This window comes from Rhinoderma darwinii, chromosome 1 (assembly GCF_050947455.1).
Source record: "Rhinoderma darwinii isolate aRhiDar2 chromosome 1, aRhiDar2.hap1, whole genome shotgun sequence".
Taxonomy (NCBI): Eukaryota; Metazoa; Chordata; class Amphibia; order Anura; family Rhinodermatidae; genus Rhinoderma; species Rhinoderma darwinii.
In genome coordinates, this window is record NC_134687.1 from 129,428,220 (window position 1) to 129,450,552 (window position 22,333).

At 38.1% G+C, this 22,333-nt stretch overlaps 1 protein-coding gene across 4 annotated transcripts in view; it reads right to left on the reverse strand.

Annotated features, from left to right (window-relative positions):
• Positions 1-22,333, reverse strand: part of ARHGAP10 (Rho GTPase activating protein 10) — a 394,713-nt gene that overhangs the window by 15,198 nt on the left and 357,182 nt on the right. For all 4 annotated transcript variants that reach the window (XM_075860371.1, XM_075860369.1, XM_075860372.1 and 1 more), the window contains one exon: positions 883-1,029. In XM_075860371.1, coding sequence (XP_075716486.1) covers positions 883-1,029 — 147 coding nt within the window. The remainder of the gene's footprint in view (positions 1-882; positions 1,030-22,333) is intronic.

Here is a 22,333-nt window from a genome sequence, read left to right on the forward strand (position 1 = left end):
AAAAAGGTTTTATATCGCTGTGTTTGTAAAAGTCCGAAATATTACATTATACAATTATTTAACCCGCACAGTGAACGCAGTAAAAAACAAAACATTGAAAACTGTTTTTTGGTCACAATAGCTCTAAAAGATAATGTAATAAAAAGTGATCAAATAGTCATATGTACCAAAAAATGGTACCAATAAAAACTGCCAATAAAATAGTTTGTCTCGCAAAAAATAAGCCCTAATACCGCTCAATCGATGTAAAAATAAAAAAAGGTATTGATCTCAGAATGTGGTGAAACAAAAAATATTTAAAAAAAAGTAGTCAAATATAAAAAAACCTGGATAAATTTGGTATCACCGTAATCACATTGAGACGCAGAATAAAGTTAAAATGGTGCCATTAGAAACTAAAACTCCTCCCACAAATAATAAGCCCTCACACCACTCCATTGACGGAAAAATAAAAAAGTTATGGCTCTTGGAAAGCGGGGAGTGAAAAACAAAAACAAAAATGAAAAATAAAAAAATATCTGTCCTTTAAGTTTAAGAATAGAGGAAGAAAAACAAAAAATCATTACGAAATCAATAAAGCAAAGTGTTTGTCAAGTTACTCAAATTTTTATTTCGATTTAAACTGCAATTTTGTAAAAAAAAAAAAAAAAAAATATTGCATTTCACACGAATAGGACTGCATAGAAATCCCATTATGTAACATGTTGAGCACAGAAATAAACATTTTATGTAAATTGCTGTACACAAAATATAACCAGCCTTGTAATATAGAACATTCAGCCTCTTCTGAATGAGACGATAATCAAATAAAAGGACTATCCTGTTACTGACTAAAACTAAGCAAGTAATCTGTAGTAAACAGCATTACAAATCCCAATATACCTCTCTGGAGGGAGATCTGGTGGCAGTGCTGTAGATGCTTCAGCGTCTGCAAATGGTTCAGGCATCACTGGAGAGGTAGGTTCATTTGATACTGCTGAAGGTTCACTATTCATCCATGATACCAATGGACAGTGAGTCAGGGATGTCCTAAATAAAATAGAATTAGCTTTATGGTTCGATATGTTCAGAATTATAGTACCAGCTTTCTATAGCAAATCTCTAAAGGAAACAAACTGCACTCTTAGTATTGCTGATGCAGAAGCCGAGCTGCTTAACAGACTATTCTCCAGAAAGCGTTACCATGGCATTTAAAAATGTAGGCTCAAAGTTTAAAACTTCCAAAACACACATTACAGCAATTTATTGTAGACAGATTAGTAAGTGATTTGGTTTTAAATACCTGGGAATGTGCTTTCACCTAAACGACATTTAGTCTGCATATTGATTTACTGACATCTAAATAATAAACCAAACCAAGATCACTTTATAGAAATAAATCTAGAATTAGCAAAATATGCACTGTTCAGCATTTACTAAAACTGGCAGCTAACTGGAAACATGCTGGATGTCTTTCTGTAGCGCAATATCTGATGCCACAAGGCAATAGGTGGCTCCATACAGGTCTCTATGCTACATGAGCCATGAAAGTACAATTCCTAACCACATAAAAAGCAGTGGTGGGCATGGATATTATTTGGATTGTTTAATACCAGGATAACACAGTGTGGTTATGAAACCACATGTGGCAGGAGGTAAGGAGATCACCAAAATTGCCGGTGCTGGTGCTCTGCTCGGGGACTCCAGCGATAGGAAACTTCTGACGTCACTGTCCATATATGGACAGTGATGTCAGGAGCAGTGCTGGAGTCCCCGGCAGAGTGCCAGCTGGTGCTCTGCTCGGGGACTCCAGTGTAAGAAAACCCCTGAAGTCACGGTCTATATATGGACAGTGATGTTGGGAGCAGTGCTGGAATCCCCAGGCAAAGCGCTAGCTGATGGTCTGTTCGGGGACTCCAGCAATAGGCAAGTCCCTTGCGGTCATGCGCTTGACAACATGCCAACACGAACAACACAGGAAGCAAGTCCTCAGTCACGTGGGGCTGTGTCGGCGCGTCCTCAATATTAGGAAAACTACAGGACTTCCGGCACCACTTCGCCGGGTTTGAACGGAACGATTTAGTACAGAAAGTACATTAGTAAGAGACTTGTTTCACATAAATAAATAAATCCCAAACAATTTTTGGTCCCGAATAACCCCTTTAAGACATAGCAATAAGTAATGTTTTCCTAAAATTACTTTGGGGAGGCAACTATGGATGCTGGCATGTGTATGTGTGTGTATATGTATGGGGGTTGCTAGATTAGGATATTATTGGTGTATTTACTAGAGAGCTATCAGGGGGAGGGTGGCACAAGGAGAAATCTTAAATTGGAACATGAAGGAAAGGTACCGGATTTATGCCGACAGGTAATAAACGAAAAAGATATGCCATATTTAAACAGAAATTAGCTTCCGGCAGTATGTATAAAAAAATAAAAAAAATTGTATACTTTCCACTCCACGTGCTCTTTTTTCCCAAGAAGGGACAGTATCTTCCTTTCCTTCATTAGGAGTTCAAACTCATATTTACAAGACTAAAATAGATCCATAAGGGAGATATATATTTTGTTTGGCTGCTTTGGGGGTATAACCTGCATCCTCGCTGCAAAATATGTGCCAACCGCTAACTCCTCTCTAGTAATTAATAAGATAAGATAACTACATTGGGGATAAACAAAATTGGCCAATTCTGGTGATAGCTGATTTAACCCCTTCCCGCTGCAGCCTCTTTTGACCTTCCTGATCGAGCCCATTTTTCAAATCTGACATGTGTCACTTTGTGGTAATAACTTTAAAATGCTTTTACCTATCCAAGTGATTTTGAGATTGTTTTCTCGTGACACATTGGACATTGTTAGAGGTAAAATTTGGTCGCTATATTCATTGTTTATTTGTGAAAAGTAGCAAAAATATAATTTTTCAGAAGACAGATGGTTATACCACCCAAAATAGTTACTATTTCACATACCCTATATGTCTACTTCTACTGGCATCGTTTTTTGAACATCCTTTTATTTTTCTAGGACGTTACAAGGCTTATAATTTTTGAAGACATTTCTCACATTTTCAAGAAAATTTCAAAAACTTATTTTTTCGGGGACCAGTTCAGTTTTGAAGTGGCTTAGAGGGGCCCATACTTTACAAACCCCTATAAATCACCCCATTTCAAAAACTGCACCCAGAAAGTATTCAAAACAGAATTTAGAACGTTTCTTAATCCTTTAGGTGTTTCACAGTAATTCCAGCAAACTAGAAGTGAAATTTACAAATTTTTTTTGCAGAAATTCATCTTTAATCCATTTTTTTCTGTAACACAGAAGGTTTTGCCAGATAAATAAAACTAAAAATGTTTTACCCAGATTCTGCAGTTTTTTAGAAATATCCCACATGTGGTCCTGGTATGGTACTGGACTGAAACACAGGAGCACCTAGTGGATTTTGGGGCATTCTTTTTATTAGATTATATTTTAAACACTATGTCCGGTTTAAAGAGGTCTTGTGATGCCAAAACAAAGGAGACACCCCCAAGGAGACACCATTTTGGAAACTCCACTCCACAAGGAATTCATCTTGGGGTGTAGTGAGCATTTTGACCCTACAGGTCTTTACATTTTTGTCGTTTAACCCCTTAAGGACTGAGCCTGTTTTGGCCTTAAGGACACAGCCTATTTTTTCAAATCTGACATGTGTCACTTTATGTGGTAATAACTCCGGAATGCTTTTACCTATCCAAGCGATTCTGAGATTGTTTTCTCGTGACACATTGGACTTTATGTTACTGGCAAAATTTGCTCGATACATTAAGTATTTAATTGTAAAAAACACCAAAATTTAGTGAAAAATTGCAAAAATTAGCATTTTTCTAAATTTATATGTATCGGCTTGTAAGACAGATAGTAATACCACACAAAATTGTTGCTAATTAACATCACCCATATGTCTACTTTAGATTGGCATCGTTTTTTGAACATTCTTTTATTTTTCTATGACCTCACAAGGCTTAGAACTTTAGCAGCAATTTCTCACATTTTCAAGAAAATGTCAAAAGGCTATTTTTACAGGGGCCAGTTCAGTTGTGAAGTGGATTTTAGGGCCTTATATATTAGAAACACTCGATAAGTCACCCCATTTAAAAAACTTCACCCCTCAAAGTATTCAAAACAGCATTTAGAAAGTTTATTAACCCTTTAGATGTTTCACAGGAATTAAGGCAAAGTAGATGTGAAATGTTCAAATTTCTTTTTTTTTTTGCAGAAATTCATTTTTCATCTATTTTTTTTGTAACACAGAAAGTTTTACCAGAGGAATGCAACTCAATATCTATTGCCCAGATTCTGCAGTTTTTAGAAATACCCCACATGTGGCCCTAGTGCACTTATTGACTGAAGCACCGGCCTCAGAAACAAAGGAGCACCTAGAGGATTTTGGGGCCTCCTTTTTATAAGAAAATATTTTAGGCTCCATGTCGGGTCTGAAAGGCTCTTGTGGCGCCAAAACAGTGGAAATCCCCCAAAAGTGACCCCATTTTGGAAACTACACCCCTTGAGGAAATTATCTAGGGGTATAGTTAGCATTTTGACCCCGCAGGTTTATTGCAGAAATTATTGGAAGTAGGCCGTGAAAATGAAAATCTACATTCTTTCAAAGAAAATGTAGGTTTAGCTAATTTTTTCTAATTTCCACAAGGACTAAAAGGAGAAAATGCACCACTACTTTTGTAAAGCAATTTCTCCCGAGTAAAACAATACCCCGCATGTGGTCATAAACGGCTGTTTGGACACACGGCGGAGCTTAGAAGGGAAAGAGCGCCATTTGTCTTTTGGAGATCAAATTTAGCAGGAATGGTTTGCGGAGACCACGTTACATTTGCAAAGCCCCTAAGGGACCAAAACAGTGAAAACACCAAAAAAGTGACTCCATTTAGGAAACTACACCCCTTGAAGAATCCATCTAGGGGTGTAGTGAGCATTTTGAACCCACAGGGGTTTCATAGATTTTATTAGAATTGGGCAGTGAAGATAAAAAAAAAACATTTTTTTCCAATAAGACGTAGCTTTAGCTCAAAATTTTTCATTTTCTCAACAAATAAAGGAATAAAAGAACCCCAACATTTGTAAAGCAACTTCTCTGGAGTACGGCAATACCCAATTTGTGGTCATAAACGGCTGTTTGGGCATACGGCAAGGATCAGAAGAGAAGGAGTGCCATTTGGCTTTTGGAGCACAGATTTTGCTGGATTGGTTTCTTGACACCATGTCACTTTTGCAAAGCTCCTAAGGTACCAGTACAGTGGAAACTCCCCAAAAGTGACTCGATTCACGAAACTACACCCCTTGAGGAATTCATCTAGGGGTGTAGTGAGCATTTTGACCCCACAGGTGTTTCATAGATTTTATTAGAATTGGGCAGTGAAAATAAAAAAAATCCTTTTTCTTCAATAAGACGTAGTTTTAGCTGAAAATTTTTCATATTCTCAACAAATAAATGAAAAAAAAGCACCCCAACACTTGTAAAGCAACTTCTCCTGTGTACGGCAATACCACATATGTGGTCATAAACTGCTGTTTGGGCACAGAGTAGGGCTCAGAAGGGAAGGAGCGCCATTTGGCTTTTGGAGTACAGATTTTGCTGGATTGGTTTCTGGGCGCTATGTCGCATTTGCAAAGTCCCTGTGGGACCAAAACAGTGGAAACCCGAAGTGACCCCATTTTGGAAACTACACCCCTCAAGGTATTCACCTAGGGCTGTAGTGAGCATATTAACCCCACAGGTGATTGGCAGAAATTGGTGTGCACTCGATATTGCAGAGTGAAAGTTTTTTCAATAGATATGCCAATATGTGGCGCCCAGCTTGTGCCACTGTAGACACACACCCCAAAAATTGTTAAAAGGGTTCTCCCGGGTATGGCGATGCCATATATGTGGAAGTAAACTGCTGTTTGGGCACACTGTAGGGCTCAGAAGGGAGGTAGCGCCATTTGGCTTTTGGAGCGTGGATTTTGCTTGTAGTAGTTTTGTTTTGAGTCTTACTGGTGTTTCCGTTTATAATGTCGGGGTACATGTAAGGCAGGCGGAGTATATAAGGGGCATAGTCAGGTGGTATAGTGGGGTAAAAAAAACCAATAAAATAATCCATAGATGTGTGTTACGCTGTGACACAATCCTTTCTGCACAGGCCGGTGTCGCACTAATAAATGGTCTTTACTTATTCCCCTTTTGGTCCACACTCGGCACCTTTGAAGTTTGGGGAATTTTGCTGGGAAAGTGTTGTCCAGGTATAATACGGGCGCCCTCGCTTCCAGCAGATATGTTTGGGCCCTCCCCTTCCTGGTTCCCTAATTTTAGGGGCCTTGATAATTCGCCACTTGAAACAGAAGAAATGTTCCCCTCAAGCCGGCACAACTACATATTTTTCTTTCCTGATTTATTGGTGCCTTGACTAATTTTATTTTTTCATAGACGTAGTGGTATGACGGCTGGTTTGTTGTGGGACGAGCTGTAGTTTTCATTGGTACCATTTTGGGGTACATGCGACATTTTGATCACCTGTTATCCTTTTTTTTTGGGAGGCCAGGTGACCAAAAAACAGCAATTCTGGCATATTTTTTTAGTTTTTTTTTATACAGCGTTCACCACGCATTATAAATTACATGTTACTTTTATTCTGCAGGTCAATCCGATTCCGGTGATACCTAATTTATAGAACTTTTTATGTTTTACAACTTTTTGCACAATAAAATAACTTTTGTAAAGAGAATGGATTTTTTCTGTCGACAAGTTGTGAGAGCCATAACGGTTTTAATTTTTCGTCGACGGATCTGTATGAGGGCTTATTTTTAGCGAGACGGGTTATAGTTTTTATAGGCACCATTTTTAGGTACATGCGACTTTTTGATCACTTTTTATTAAAATTTTTGGAAGACAAAGTGACCAAAAAATAGCAATTATGTCAGTATTTTTTAGTTTTTTTTTTTACGGCGTTCACTGTGCGGAATAAATAACATAATATTTTTATAGTTCAGGTCGTTACGGTCGCAGCGATACCAAATATGTATGGCTTTATTATTTTTTTCAATAATAAATGACTTGATAAAGGAAAAAGGGCGATTGTGTTTTGTGTTATTATTTGAAACTTTTATTGTATGTTTTACAACTTTTATGTTTACTTTTTTGACACTTTTTTTGACACTTTTCTTTTGTCCCACTAGGGGACTTGAAGGTCCAACTGTTTGTTTGATGTTCTAATACATTGCACTACCTATGTAGTGCAATGTATTAGAACTGTCAGTTGTTCACTGACAGCAAGCCGATCAGGCTCCGCCTCCGGGCGGGGCCTAATCGGCTAACGTAATGGCAGATAGGAAGCCATTGTTAGGCATCCTGTTGCCATAGTAGCAGTCGCCAGCCTTGCCATCGCATGGCAAGGCTGCCGATTGCATACAAACCACTTTGATGCAGCGATTGCATTGAATCGCTGCATTGAAGGTGTTAATGGCAGGAATCGGAGCTAGCTCCGGTTCCTGCCGATAGATCGGGGTGTCCGCTGTAACATACAGCGGACACCCACTGCTGATGACGCCGGCTCAGCTTCTGAGCCGGAAGCTGAGCCGGCGCCATCTTGCCGATGGTACCGGAAGCCTCCTGGGCCCCGCCGACGACGGGGCATAGGAGGATTCCGTTACAGGCTGATCGGGAGGTAAGCATTAGCCCTCCGATCGCCTTTGCAGCCACCGGCAACCCAGCGATCACGTTGCTGGGGTGCCGATGGCTATAAACTCCTCACATGCTGCGATCTCTATTGAACGCAGCATGTGAGGGGTTAATCGGTCGGATCGGAGGCTAGCTCCGGTCCTGCCCGATACCTCAGGGTGCCAGCTGTAACATACAGCTGTCACCCGGCGGTGATGTCGCTGGCTCAGCTCCTGAGCCAGCTTCATCTCCATCACGTACAGTTACGTGGAGATGCGCGAAAAGGCCATCTCCCATCACGTAACTGTACGTGAAATGGCGCGAAGGGGTTAAGGTAACAAAAAAACAAACAACTATTTCCACAAGGGATGAAGGAGAAAAAGACCGGCAACATTTGTAAAGCAACTTCCTGATAAATAAAAGGAAAAAAAAAAACAACAACATTTGTAAATCAACTTCTCCATAGTACAGAAATACCCCATATGTGGTCATAAACTGTGGTCTGGGCACACGACATAGCTCAGAAGGAAAGGAACGCCATTTAGCTTTTGGAGCATAGATTCTGTTAGATTGGTCTCTCAGCACCATGTCGCATTTGCAAAGCCCCAAAGGTACCAGTACAGTGGAAACTCTCCAAAAGTGACTCCATTTGGGAAACTACATCCCCTGAGGAATTCATCTAGGGGTGTAGTGAGCATTTTGAATGATAAGAAGGAAAAAACGACTGGCACTGCTGAACCAGAAACACTTGTGTAAATGGAGTATATCAAATGGTTTTCTTATCTTTGCTGATTGTAGCAGCCGAGTTGCCCGGAGGTGCTCATCGATCAGTACAGCACAATGTAGCTTGAATAAAACAAGTAGAAATTATCGAGGCACTCACCGGATATTCAACAAACTTCTTTATTTCTGGATCTCGGTCAGGATGTGGAATTCCACTACTTGTTTTAGTGAGCATTTTGAGCCTTCAGGTGCTTTAGATTTTATTAGAATTGGGTAGTGAAAATAAAAATTACATTTCCAATAACATGTAGCTTTTGCTCAATTTTTTTTAATTTTCTCAACAAACAAAAGGATAAAAAGAAACCCAACATTTGTAAAACAATTTCTCCCGACTACGGCAATACCCCATATGTGGTCATACACTGCTGTTTTGGCACACGGCAGGGTTCAGAAGGGAAGAAGCACCATTTGGCTTTTGGAGCGCAGATTTTGCTGGATTGGTTTCTGGGCACCATATCGCATTTGCAAAGCCCCTAGAAAATACATTACTAACTCCTCACTGGAAAGGAAAAAATTATAGAAAGATGCAATAATGGGATGAGTTCGCTCTAAAAGATGAAGCCAGTCGATAGATTTTTTTTTCAGCTAAAAAAGGTGCATTTAAAAAAAAGCAAATCTAGCAAATAGTTATCTAGAACAGTCTCGAATCGAGAGCCTCCAAAATATATATCAACTGTAAAAACGTAAGGGTCAAATGACGCACAGCCTTGAGCAGATAGCTTCGAAATATGCTAGATACTATAAAAACCACTATACCTTTAAGTTGGGAGAAATTATACAAAGAAATCCAACATACTTAGATACGGATAATTTTGTCAAGATTATTGAGGAACAGAAATTTTTTGGGGATGCCTCCCTGCCTGCACAGGAATTTAGAGATTCTCTCTCTTAGACTGCAAATGACAAGGCTCTGGGGTTAGACTGGAACCAGTTTAAACAATTTCAGGAAAGTGTGCTTCCAAATCTGCCGAAGAACTTAAAACATGTTTTTGACGAGGGTAGCCTGCCAGCTTCAATGACTAAGGCATCAACTATGTCATCAATATAAGACATACAGACCCTTTAGAGGTGGAATCCTACAGACCAATTTAGCCTCTGAACACAGATGTGAAATTGATGCCTGAGATGCTGGCCAACCAACTAGCCGGTGTGATTAAATCAATTGTTCACCCTGACCAAGGGTTAAACCAGGTAAATCTATAGTGTACATCATCAGATGAGCATATATAAATCTATAGCACGCCTCAGATCATTTGAAGAAAGGTGCAATTTTATCACTAGGCACGGTGAAGGCATTTAATATGGTTGAGTGGTATTTTTTGTGGGAGGCATTACATATATTTGTTATCAGGGGGTTGTTTCATTAGATGGGTAAGACTACTTTACTGAAAACCTAGAGCAAGTCGGGGTGAATGGGGTAAGCTTCGAAATTTACGAGTTGACTCATGGCACCCATCAAGGATGCCCACTTTTGCTCTTACTCTTTGCCCTAGATATTTTGGTTCTTGCCTTGAAAATTAGGGCACATCCACAGATAAAGGGGTTTTGTTATGGGGAGATGGAGCACATGAACGCTTTTCACAGATGACATGCTGCTCTTTTTAGGAGACCTGGCCTTGGTTGAACATGCTGCCCGAGATTATGATGATTTCAGAGACCTTTCAGGTTTGCGGATAAACTGGAGTAAGTCCCAGCTGTGGTTGTATAGTCAGGGGAACAGTTTAGGGCTGAGACGCAGCTAAAATTAGTGGAAGAATTGAAATACCTGCTGTAACATTGTCTAGCACACCAGTCAATTTTGTTAAACTGAATATATTGCCTTTATTGGCTGGTTTGATAATTAAAGTAAAAGTGTGGATTTACATTTCTCTAGTGCCTAAAGGATAGCCCTGATAAAAATGGTTGTTTAACCAAAAATACTACATTACTTTACAAATAGCCCAGTTTAAATACCAAAAAACAACAACTCCGCTTTGTAGGGTATTTGTAATGAAAGTTTGTCAAGGAAAAAAAACGTGCATAGCCTTAAAATAGCTTGCTAGGCCGTCAGAGGAGGAGAGGAGGGTGGTGGTGTTTGGTTTACCCAATTCTAAGATTATATTTTTACACAATTGCAGCAGTTTATTAGGCGGAAGTATATTACAGGCCCCAAAAATCATTTTGACACGATAGACAATAAAATTAATAGCACAGATGCAGGAATCATTAAAGACACTTTTTCTTAGCAATAATTTCTATTGAAATTTTTCACTATAATAATAGTATTGACATCCGGATGTATAATTATCTTATGTCCATTATAGAATACGAGAAAATAAATAAACTGATGGAGATTAACCCCTTAATGACCAGCCTATTTTAAACGTTAATGACTAAGCTATTTTTTAAGTTTTTCCATCGTCGCATTCCAAGAGCTATAACTTTTTTATTTTTGCGTCGACATAGCTGTATAAGGTCTTGTTTTTTTGCGGGACAAGTTGTATTTTTTAATAGCACCATTTTGAGGTACATATTATTTATCGATTAACTTTTATTAACTTTTTTTGGGGGGGGAATAGAAAAAAATCTGAAATTTTGCCACTCTTTTTTGCGTCCTAAATCTACGCCGTTTACCGTGTGCTATAAATAACACAATAACTTTATTCAGCGGGTTGTTACGATTGCAAGGATACCAAATTTGTATCGTTTTTGTGTGTTTTACTACTTTTACACAGTAAAAACGCTTTTTTTTCAAAATTATTTGTTTTTGTGTCTCCATATTTGAAGAGCCGTAACGTTTTTATTTTTTTGCCGATGCAGTTGTATGAGGGCTTTTTTTTTTGCGGGACGACTTGTAGTTTTTATTGGTACCATTTTGGAGTAGATGTGACTTTTTGATCACTTTTTTTTTAAAGTCAGTATTCACAGAAAACAGCAATTTTTCCATCTTTTTTTATTTAATTTTTTTACGTCGTTCACCGTGCGGGTTAAGTAATGTAATAGATTTATAGTCGGGGTCGTTACGGACGCGGCGATACCAAATATGTGTAACTATTTTACTTTATTTTGGTTTTTTAATACTAAAGCAGTTTGTAAGGGGAAAAAGTGTTTTTTTTATTTTTTTTTAACTTTTTTTTTATTAACTTTATTAAACTTTTTTTTTTTACTTTTTTACTAGTCCCACTAGGGGACTTTGATATGCGATTCTGCGATCGCTATTATAATACACTGCAATACTTCTGTATTGCAGTGTATTATGCCTGTCCGTTTAAAGCGGACAGGCATCTGCTAGGTCATGCCTCCGGCATGATCTAGCAGGCATTCGCTCCAGGCAGACCTGGGGGCCTTTATTAGGCCCCCGGCTGCCATCGGAGACACTGACACTCGGCGATCTTATCGCCTGGTGTCGGTGGGATGAGAGGGAGCTCCCTCCCTCTCTCCAAAACCACTCAGATGCGGTGCTCGCTATTGAGCACCGCATCTGAGGGGTTAAATGGGTGAGATCGATACTAATATCGATCTCACCCGGCAGAGCAGGGACGCTCCCAGCCCTCAGCTGCCTCTAGCAGCTGAGAGCAGGGAGATTTGACAGCTCCCTGCTCTGTTTACTTATTCCGATGCCGCGACGTAAAAAGTCTATGGCATCGGAATAAGGCCCGTTAGTGACCGACGTAAAAAGACTATGAGCCGGTCACTAACGGGTTAAAGGGAAAACTTGTATAAGCAAAATTACCAAAACAAGTGGCGGTATCACAAGCAATTGGTATAAGGAATAACGATCAATATGTCGTGCTTCTAGGGCTAAATACACTTTTTCAAGAAACTTTAACTTAAGTTTTTCAATGGGTTTTGAATAGCTGAGTTATGTGATAAGTTATCACACTGCAGCAAATTATCAGGGTCAAAATAAACTTCTAGTATCAGGATCCTTATTTTATTGTATGGATAAAAGAAAAATTGTATTCAGGTTATGCCATAAAATCTGGTTTATGGTTAAAAAAGTAGAAGGCATAAAAACCTCTTTAGAAATTACTTCATTATGGAATACCCACAATTTAGGAACAAAATAAATAACGTAATGTTTTTAAAAAGGTTCAATATCACAAAAAAAAACTTCACATTTATTTGTTAACAGACTTATTATGTTATTTTGATATAATAAGTAAGGCTAATAATGTCCCTAAACTTTGGAACATTTAGGCACTTTAAAGTAAAGAAAGAATTATTTACAATTTTTCCCTAGTGTGATTTTTTTTTTCAATCACTTGAAAATAGAAAGGGGGTGATATCTTCATTACATAAGCTTCTTGTGAGACTTACCATTCCTAGAAATGACAATATTTCAAAAGAAAAATAGCATAAGGAGGTAAATAAAATATCTTTGAACTTGACCCACTGGTTTAAGCAATTTATTATAAACCAAAGTTTTTTTTTTTTAAAGATACAGTAGCACAAATGATGCAGGATTTATGCCCAAAATGCTGAAACTGATGCAGACTTGATACACTTATTATGGTGGTGTCCAAGATTGGTTAGAAATTGGATAAAGGTTGGAGAACAGATTGGTTCCATTTTGGGGAAGGAGATTCCTTTCAACCCAGCACTTAGGGTTATTGGGGAAATAAGTCAGTTACTCAAGACGAAAAATTGTAGCCCTGTGTTACAAATTATATTTTTAACAAGGATGTTAAATGTACAAAAAAAAGTGTCCGACTAGTATGGAACAGAGAACAAAAGTGAATCAGGTCATCGGGTCATGTAATACGAAATTTTTTATTTTGAAGTTACACAAGTTTTTGTTAAATTTTTTTTAAATGCACGATATGGATAAATACATTTTAGTTAGTCCACCACTCCTGTCACCCTCGGTGGTATATGTATTCTTCTGCCAGTAAATGCCAGAGATGTATTCTTTAATCAGGCTACTAGCTAACCCTTGTGGTAATGTTGACTGTCCCTAACATACTACTATAGCGTCCCGACACGCGTTTCGCCGAGTGAATTTTGACTTCTTTTGGGGGCTAGTAGCCTGATTAAGGAATACACATCTGGCATTTTTTGGTGGAAAAATACATATACCTCCGAGGGTGACAGGAGTGGTGGACAAGGCTGGCCACCTTCTCCTGGTCTCATGCTGGGGATTACACAGCATCTAATATAGACGCTGTACAGAATGATAAGTCATCAATGAACAGAATGTGTAAGCAAACAGACATTGATGAATAGGAGTATTTGTATCAAAATAAGAAGGCTTAGTGTACAATTAATACTCTAATGTGGTGAAGCTGGTATAAACAATTTAAGCAGAGCGGGGACTACCAGCATCTGTCCTGTGGAATAGCCAACTATCCACCTAACATACTACTGTTATTCATTTTTTAATCATACATAAAGTATAAAAATATACAAGCATGTAGATGCATATATCTTAATGTATACAATAAAAGTCTAGTTTTAATTACATCGCTACCCCCCACCCTTCACTCCTTTATATTTAAAAGAGAAAGTGGTACAGAAGGGGCTTCGTAAAAATGGCATTCGTCTTAAAAAAGTGGCGTAAATACATTGATCAATTTTCCTCATTGTACACTGTATTTTAGAGCCGACACTCTTGGTAAGTGATTGACAGGCTGGAATTAAATGTTACACAATGAAAAGAAAGTGGAGACATATTTTTATAGAAAAACTTTTAATTACATTCTACAGGACATCGTGCCTTAAGTTACCACAAGACTCTGCAGCAATATAATTGTTTCATAATAACATTTTGAGCCCTCTGATATCAGTGCTGAAAAAAAGCAAACAACTAGTACGTGAAGGGATGAGACGAGCTAGAAAGAAACGTTTCAGTAAGGGATTAGATGGGTTGTAAAGCATTGCATTACAAATAATAACCCTTCCTCCACTTTTAGGAAGATATAGGTAACCAATTACTGTAAAAAGATTTAAGTGGATATCTGGATTGTAACCAAGGCAACAGAAAGAAAGAGTAGTTCAATGTTGAGAGCTTCAGAGAGGGTTACAGACTTCGATGTAAAAACGGCAGTCAAAATCTCCTGCTGCAGATCAACGGGAACTTTTACCAGGAGCCCAACCATTATCTTCATTAACTTTACCGGATAATCATCAAGGTGGACCACATCTATATAAATGATGATGGGATGTACACTTCTAGTCCATTTCTTTGCTGAGTCAATAGCAGATTTAGAGTTAACATATATTTTGTACCGTGTTTTTCTTGTGGTTCTCGAAATAGTTACTCAAGATATGTAGATGTTTCTAGTAAAAAAAATGTATTCCCAATTAGACTTCGTAAGCGGCCTTTAAAACTGTATCTATTTTAAGGAAATACCAACCAATTTGGTCTTGGTACTTGAACTGTATCTCCAACTTATGCTCATCACATTTACTGCTTGAGCAACCTTCCAACAGAAAGAATAAGTATCTTGACTTGGCTGAGCCCTAGGTTTATTGCAGGTTCACTATTTTCTTAAGAATTCTTATTAAGTAATATTTTCAAGTCCCTTTTTCATCTGTATTTTACCAAAAAATCATTATGAGATAACGTCATAACTTCTCCATTTCTTTTTTTTTATAACCCAAAACGGAAGCAAAATGGTAATGAAATTATTTTGGTCTGTTACACATGGAGAACTCTTTGCCATCAAACGTTGAAATATTTGAAATCATAACAGGTTAATTTCTAGTTTCCAAGCTCAGTTTACACCATTTGCAACAAATGTAACCTCTAAAGAATATAATATATGCTTCCCTTAAAAAAATTCTATGAGATTAGAAAAAGGCTCTGCTAATTGCCAGAAGCAGCACCACTCTTGTTCATAGGCTGTGTCTGGTATTGCTACTCCGCTCTGTTCACAGGATTATGGCTGTGCTGCAATACCAGACACAGCCAAAGGACAAGAGTGGCACTGTTTCTGGAAAAAAAACAAAAAAAAACAGTAATCCCTTTTTTCTAATCTCATTCAACCTCTGTAAGGCTTTATTCACATGAGTGTGTCTAATTTGCAAAAAACCGTAAAAGGTTTTGTCTCCATGTGTCACCCATTTTCTCATTCTTTTTCCTCCTCTGTAAGTCCTTCCTGGTTTTACTTTTTTTCCTGCATTTCTATAGCAACTGATCCATGAAAAGCAATCATCACACGGATGTAGTCTATGTGCTGTCCGTTTTTCCCGCACCCATAGACTTTAATGGGCGAGTCTGGTCCACAAAAATGGACTAGAATAGGACGTGTTGTGAGCTTTTCACAATGTACATGCTCCGTGAAAAAAAAAAAAAAGGATATGTGACAAGCCCAATTGAATTGCATGGGCCACTGTGCTGTCCATTGTTAAACCGGACAGCACATGGACAGAAATAGGTATGTGTGAATAAGGCATAAATAAGGATTTGTTTGATAATAGAGAATGTACTTTTCCCTCTATAGAGCATTATGGGACCTGAAAATCAAGAAAAGGTCTGAAACCAAGCATTGGAGAAATAACTATAGAAAACGAAATATAAAATAAACTTGTCCTCGAAATGTAATGCTACTCGAAATACAAATTAAACGCTACTTCTATTCATTTCAATCATATCCTCCTCACGTCTCCATAAGGTTGGACTTCACAAAGCCTTCAACAGTAATCACCCACCGATCCCCCTAAATAGTGTTCTGAAATAATTAAGGGGTCTAGTCTGGGGCCTGAAATTCATTTGAAGGTCTGGTGTCTGAAGTGATGTAGGGGTCTGGACTAGGGTCCAAATTTATTTAGGGGTCTGTTGTCTGAAGTAATAGAGGTCTGAAATAAATTAGGAGGGTCTGAAGTAATTTAGTATCTGCAGTCGTATCTGGGGTATACATTTCTTAGGAGTCTGGTCTGGGGTCTGAAGTTAGGGTGTCTGGTCCTATAATTAAGCAAGAGGTCTAGTTTGGAGTTTCAAAATTAAAAGGGGTTATCTGCAGGCAAGCAAATACGGAGCATTGATTTCCTAACATAATAAAAAATAACTTACTAACATAGTTGTACCTTCAATTCTGCCCGGTACCACCAGATAAAAACACAGTCACGTGGTGCAGGAAGCTGTATAGTTGGTGACGTGCCGACACAGCTTCACATGTTATTATTATTAGACACGGTTATATCAAGTCCGAACTGGTGCTGAGCAGTCCTTGGTATTAGCTTATGCCATTAAGTTATTTCAATATTATAATGAGCCTCGCAACATTTTAACAAATATATCACAGACACAAGCGATTAGTGATAGTCGTCTCCGGGATAGTACCGACACGTGTGCCTCAAAAGTGGAATTAGTGGTTTTATTTTCTGAATATTTAACCCCTTAATGGCCGTCTTATTTTAGACCTTAATGACCAAGCTATTTTTTAAGTTTTTCCATCGTCACATTCCAAAAGCTAGAACTTATTTATTTTTGCGTCAACATAGCTGTATAAGGTCTTGTTTTTAGGGACAAATTGTATTTTTTAATAGCACTATTTGTGGGTACATATAATTTATTGATTAACTTTTATTAACTTTTTTGGAGGTGTAATGGAAAAAAAAACAAATTTTGCCACACTTTTTTGCATCTTAGATTTACGCTGTTTACTGTGTGGTATAAATAATAACTTTATTCAGTGGGTCATTACAATTGTGGCGATAAAATTTATATAGATTTTGTATGTTTTACTACTTTTACATAGTAAACACACTTTTTTTTCAAAATTATTTGTTTTGTGTCGCCATGTTTTAAGAGCTTTTTTAATTTTTCCGCCGATGCAGCTATATGAGGGCTTGTTTTTTGCGAGACAACTTCTAGTTTTTATTGGTACCACTTTGGAGTATATGCGACTTTTTGATCACTTTTTAGCACATTTTTTTGAAGGCAGGATGAACTGAAAACAGCAATTCTGGCATTATTTTTTAATTTTAGTTTTTTACCGTGCGCGTTAAATAGCATAATACCTTTATAGGTGGGGTCATTACGGACACAGCGATACCAAATATGTGTAAATGTTTACATTTTTTATTTTTTTTTCATATAGGAAAAAGTGGGTTTTTAATTTTTTTTTTAATTTGAGATTTTTCTTATAAACTTTATTAAACTTTTTGCTAACTTTATTTTTAGTCCCACTAGGGGACTTCACTATGCGATCTTCTGATCACTTTTATAATACACTGCAATACCTCTCTATTGCAGCGTATTATTGCCTGTCCGTGTAAAACGGACAGGCACCTGCTAGGTCATGCCTCAGTCATGGCCTAGCAGGCATCCACTACAGGCAGACCTGGGGGCCTTTGTTAGGCCCCCAGCTGCCACAGAAGCCATCGGCGCCCTGCGATTGCCAGCCATCGGCTGTCTTTAGACCGCCCGACATCCGCTTTAGCCTGTGCCGGGCTTATGACACAGTGCCGTGAAAAGGCGGCGCTCTGGCATAAGTACCCTTAACGCCCACCGTGAAAAGGCGTATTAGTGGTCGTTAAGGGGTTAAAGGGCCCTAAAATGTAAACGTTCAATGCATTTCATGGGTCTTCATCGCGTATAGTAATATAGAACATAGTAATACATCAAACGTAGCTGTAGTCACAATACAGCTTAAGAAATAGTTAAAGGGAATAGCACAGAGTGGTCCTGAAAACTTTTACAGTAAAATATATATACGTCAAACACACAAAAACGACTGTATCTCAAATTTCTGTTTCAAGTTGCTAATGCTTAAGCAGGAGACCGCAGAAAGGAAACACTTTGGTTATTGTGGATATTAGCTGACTGACAGCAGACATAACATTACGACTAATGGGGATCCATTCACTTCTCTGATATACCACAGTAATTATCCTCTGCAGTTTTGTTCCACTTAGAGCACCGCTTTCCTTATTTCAAAAACCTGCAGTTTAACTTTGAAATGAAAAGATCTTCTGTAATAAAAAATAAAAAAAATCTATTTCTTGACTTGAAGCGAAAGTTTTGAAAACCAAGTACAAAGACACATGGCACCTCACTTGAGAGGATTATGCTCTCCAGTGCAATCACAGAGCTCCATTATCTTGTTCATGCAGCGAGCTGGAAGGTTAACGTCGTGTTTTCTATTTATCTGTGTATTTAAGTCCCTCGGTTAGTCCAAGTTACTAAAAGTGTGTGGGTTGCAAGGATGTATGTAATAGAACAAATGCATAGCGTGGTCAGGAACAAAGCAAGCTGGTGGTAGGTAGACATTTTCGTCTTGCTGAAATGAACCAGCTGTATTGAAACCAATTGTAACATGCAATAGAATATGGGTAAGTGTTCAAAGACTGCAAGAACTTGATAATTAAAGGGATTTTTTTTTTTCGTGCTCCGATAATTTCTAATGGGTGTGTTCTAAAAAGTTTAAATTTACTCCCCTGGAAATGTACTCTGTAATGTTCATGTTAAAGTGGATCCTTAAGGTCTCCTATCTGAAGGCAGTATGATGGGGGGGGGGGAGATACTGAGCTCGGAGATATATAGTCTTTCATTATTTGATTCAGTAGATTAGTGTACATTGTTTTTATAAATGCGGCCAGAATTTGTAGAGAAAGCCTGTGAATCCCGCTTCCTCCACCCACATGCAGTGTTCGAAAACTATTCCTTTATCTAAACTCATACAGGTAAGGCAGTCAATCACCCCGTGTGGGTGGGGGAAAATAGGATTCACAAGCTCCCTCTATGAATCCTGGCAGTATTTATACAGCTATTTACATGAAACGACTGAATTATAGAATAAAAAGACGTCCCCGAGCTCAGCTTCCCCACCACTATCCTATGATGTGTCACATAGGGAAACCCGATAGATGAGACGCTTTAAGTTAACCCCACAATTGGAAAATCTTCATGGTGAATGACAATGTGAACAAGCCATAGATAACCCCTTAAGGGCCAAGACAATTTAGGGCTTAAGGACTACAGGTACATATTTTTTTTTACCCTCCCTGTATTCTCTCAGCCATATCTTTTCTAATTTTAAGTTTAAAAAAAACAAACATCTTCATTCACATATTTATCTTACGCGTTGTTATTTTATATTAAGGCAAACGCAAATTATTTGAAAAAAACCCCAAAACAGTTCATTCCAATATAAGACTGCAGGCATCTGTTAGAACGCAGGGTTCAGCAACCTTCGGCACTCCAGCTGTTGAGAAATTACAACTCCCAGCATGCTCTGACAGCCAAAGGCTTTATTGTTTCAGCCAAATGCTGTCAGGGCATGCTGGGGACTGTAGTTTTACAACAAATGGAGTGCCGAAGGTTGCTGATCCCTGTGTTACGGCATACCGAAGGTATACCCTAACATGTATTATTTAAGGAAAGCCCTGGAGACCATTGTTAGACCCTTAGCCATCATATAAAACCATCAATATTAAAACCCCAATTCTAGGGCTGGCGGGCAAGTGGCAAAGGGAGCCCCCCAAATCTATTGGCTCAGCTATTACTGGACAAGTGCCAAGGGCTATGTCAGCAGCAAAAAGACAAGGAGAAGGGGGACCACTGGAACGAAGTGAGAGTAGGAACAGGAAGACTATTATTCAAGTCCTTGTAAAAAGTGGCACTGTCTATTAGGATGTGAAAAGTCAGTGCTGTGATGAGAAGCGGTTAAATAAGTTTAAAACCCACCAGCTTGTAAGGTGGGTATTACGTGAGAAAAGGATGGTGTCTAAAAAACACAATCATCGATGCAGGCAAGTAAAACACCAGTAAGATAACACAGATCGTAACAAAGTTGGAAAGGGGTATTTCAAAATGAAGTTAGGATATATACATTTTAAGGACATATAGAAATATATACTGCCAGATTGGCCTGAAATGTGATTTACGTGGATCCTGAATGGGAGAGCCAAAAACATTAGGTACAATATAAACTTAAAACAGATATCAGTTTAGGATCCAAGAGCATTGTTAATATGCAAAGCAACTAAATTTAAGCCAACCATAGGAAGAATCATTGAATGTTAAAAAAAAAGCTTCTCATCTATAACAAAATAACTGATTAGCCATTAAGGGATTGCAAACGAGATCTCTGTCTGTCGTTAAAGGCATAATGTTTTTAAAATATAAAGAAAAATAATCTAAATGCAGTTATGCCAAGATAAGGAATTCATATAGTATGCAGGAAAGAATTAAGTTTAAGATTATGTCTATCAACTAAACTAAAGTGAGGAAACTATATACAAATTGTATCAACTGTGCAACTTTTTCAACAATCCCCAATATGGTATCCAGCCATATTAGGATAATTCCCATTACCCCTTAAAGAGACTCTGTCACCACATTATAAGTGCCCAATCTCCTACATAATGTGATTGGCGCTGTAATGTAGGTGACAGCAGTGCTTTTTATTTAGAAAAACGATCTATTTTTACCACGTTAGGAGCGATTTTAGCTTTATGCTAATTACTTTCTTAATGCCCAAGTGGGCGTGTTTTTACTTTAGACCAAGTGGGCGTTGACCAATCAGCGTCATGCACTTCTCTTTATTCATTTACTCAGCGCATAGGGGTCCTGCTAGATCAGTATGTGCTGTCTTATACTGAAACATTAACATTACTGAAGTGTTTAGACAGTGAATAGACATTCCTTCCAGCCGGGACGGGATGTCTATTTACAATCCCGACACTTCGGTAATGTTTCTGTGGTACTTACAGCAGAGCAAGCGTAATCTCGCGAGATCACGCTGTAAATGACAGGTTACAGCGAGATTACGCTTGCTGTGCTGTAAGTACCACAGAAACGTTAAAGAAGTGTCGGGATTGTGAATAGACATCCCGTCCTAGCTGGAAGGAATGTCTATTCACTGTCAAAACACTTCAGCAACGTTATTGTGTCAGCATAAGACAGCACATACTGATCTAGCAGGAAACCCTATGCGCTGACTAATGGAGAGAAGTGTATGACGCTGATTGGTCAGCGTCATACACTCCTCTGTACAACGCCCACTTGGTCTAAAGTAAAAACATGCGAAGTTGGGCATTTAGAAAGTAATTAGCATAAAGCTAAAATCGCTAATAACGTGGTAAATATAGATAGTTTTACTAAATAAAAACAGCTGATGTCACCTACATTATAGCGTCGATCACATTATGTAGGAAATAGGGCACTTATAATGTGGTGACAGAGCCTCTTTAAGGACACAGCCTGTTTTGCCATTAACCCCTTTAGGACCCAGCCTGTTTTGGCACTAACCCCTTTAGGACACAGCCGGTTTTGGCCTTGTGGCACAGCCGATTTTTTCAAATCTGACATGTGTCACTTTATGTTGTAATAACTTTGGAATGCTTTTACCTATCCAAACGATTCTGAGATTGTTTTCTCGTGACATATTGTACTTTATGTTAAATTTATGTTTATTGTATAAATTGGTCGATAAATTCAATATTTATTAGTGAAAAACACCAAAATTTAGAGAAAATTTGCAAAAATGTGCATTTTTCGAAATGTAAATGTATTTGCTTGTAAAACAGATAGTAATACCACACAAAATAGTTACTAGTTAACATTTCCCATATGTCTACTTTAAGTTTGCATCGTTTTTTGAACGTCCTTTTATTTTTTTAGGACGTTACAAGGCTTAGAACTTTAGCAGCAATTGCTCACATTTTCAAGAAAATTTCAAAAGGCTATATTTACAGGGGCCAGTTCAGTTGTGAAGTGGCTTTGAGGGCCTTATACATTAGAAACCCTCAATAAGTCATCCCATTTTAAAAACTGCACCCTTCAAAGTATTCAAAACAGCATTCAGAAAGTTTCTTAACCCTTTAGGCGCTTCATAGGAAATAAAGCAATGTAGAGGGGAAATTTACAAATTAATCTTTTTTGCAGAAATTTATTTGGAATACATATTTTTCTGTAACACAGAAGGTTTTACCAGAGAAACACAATCAATA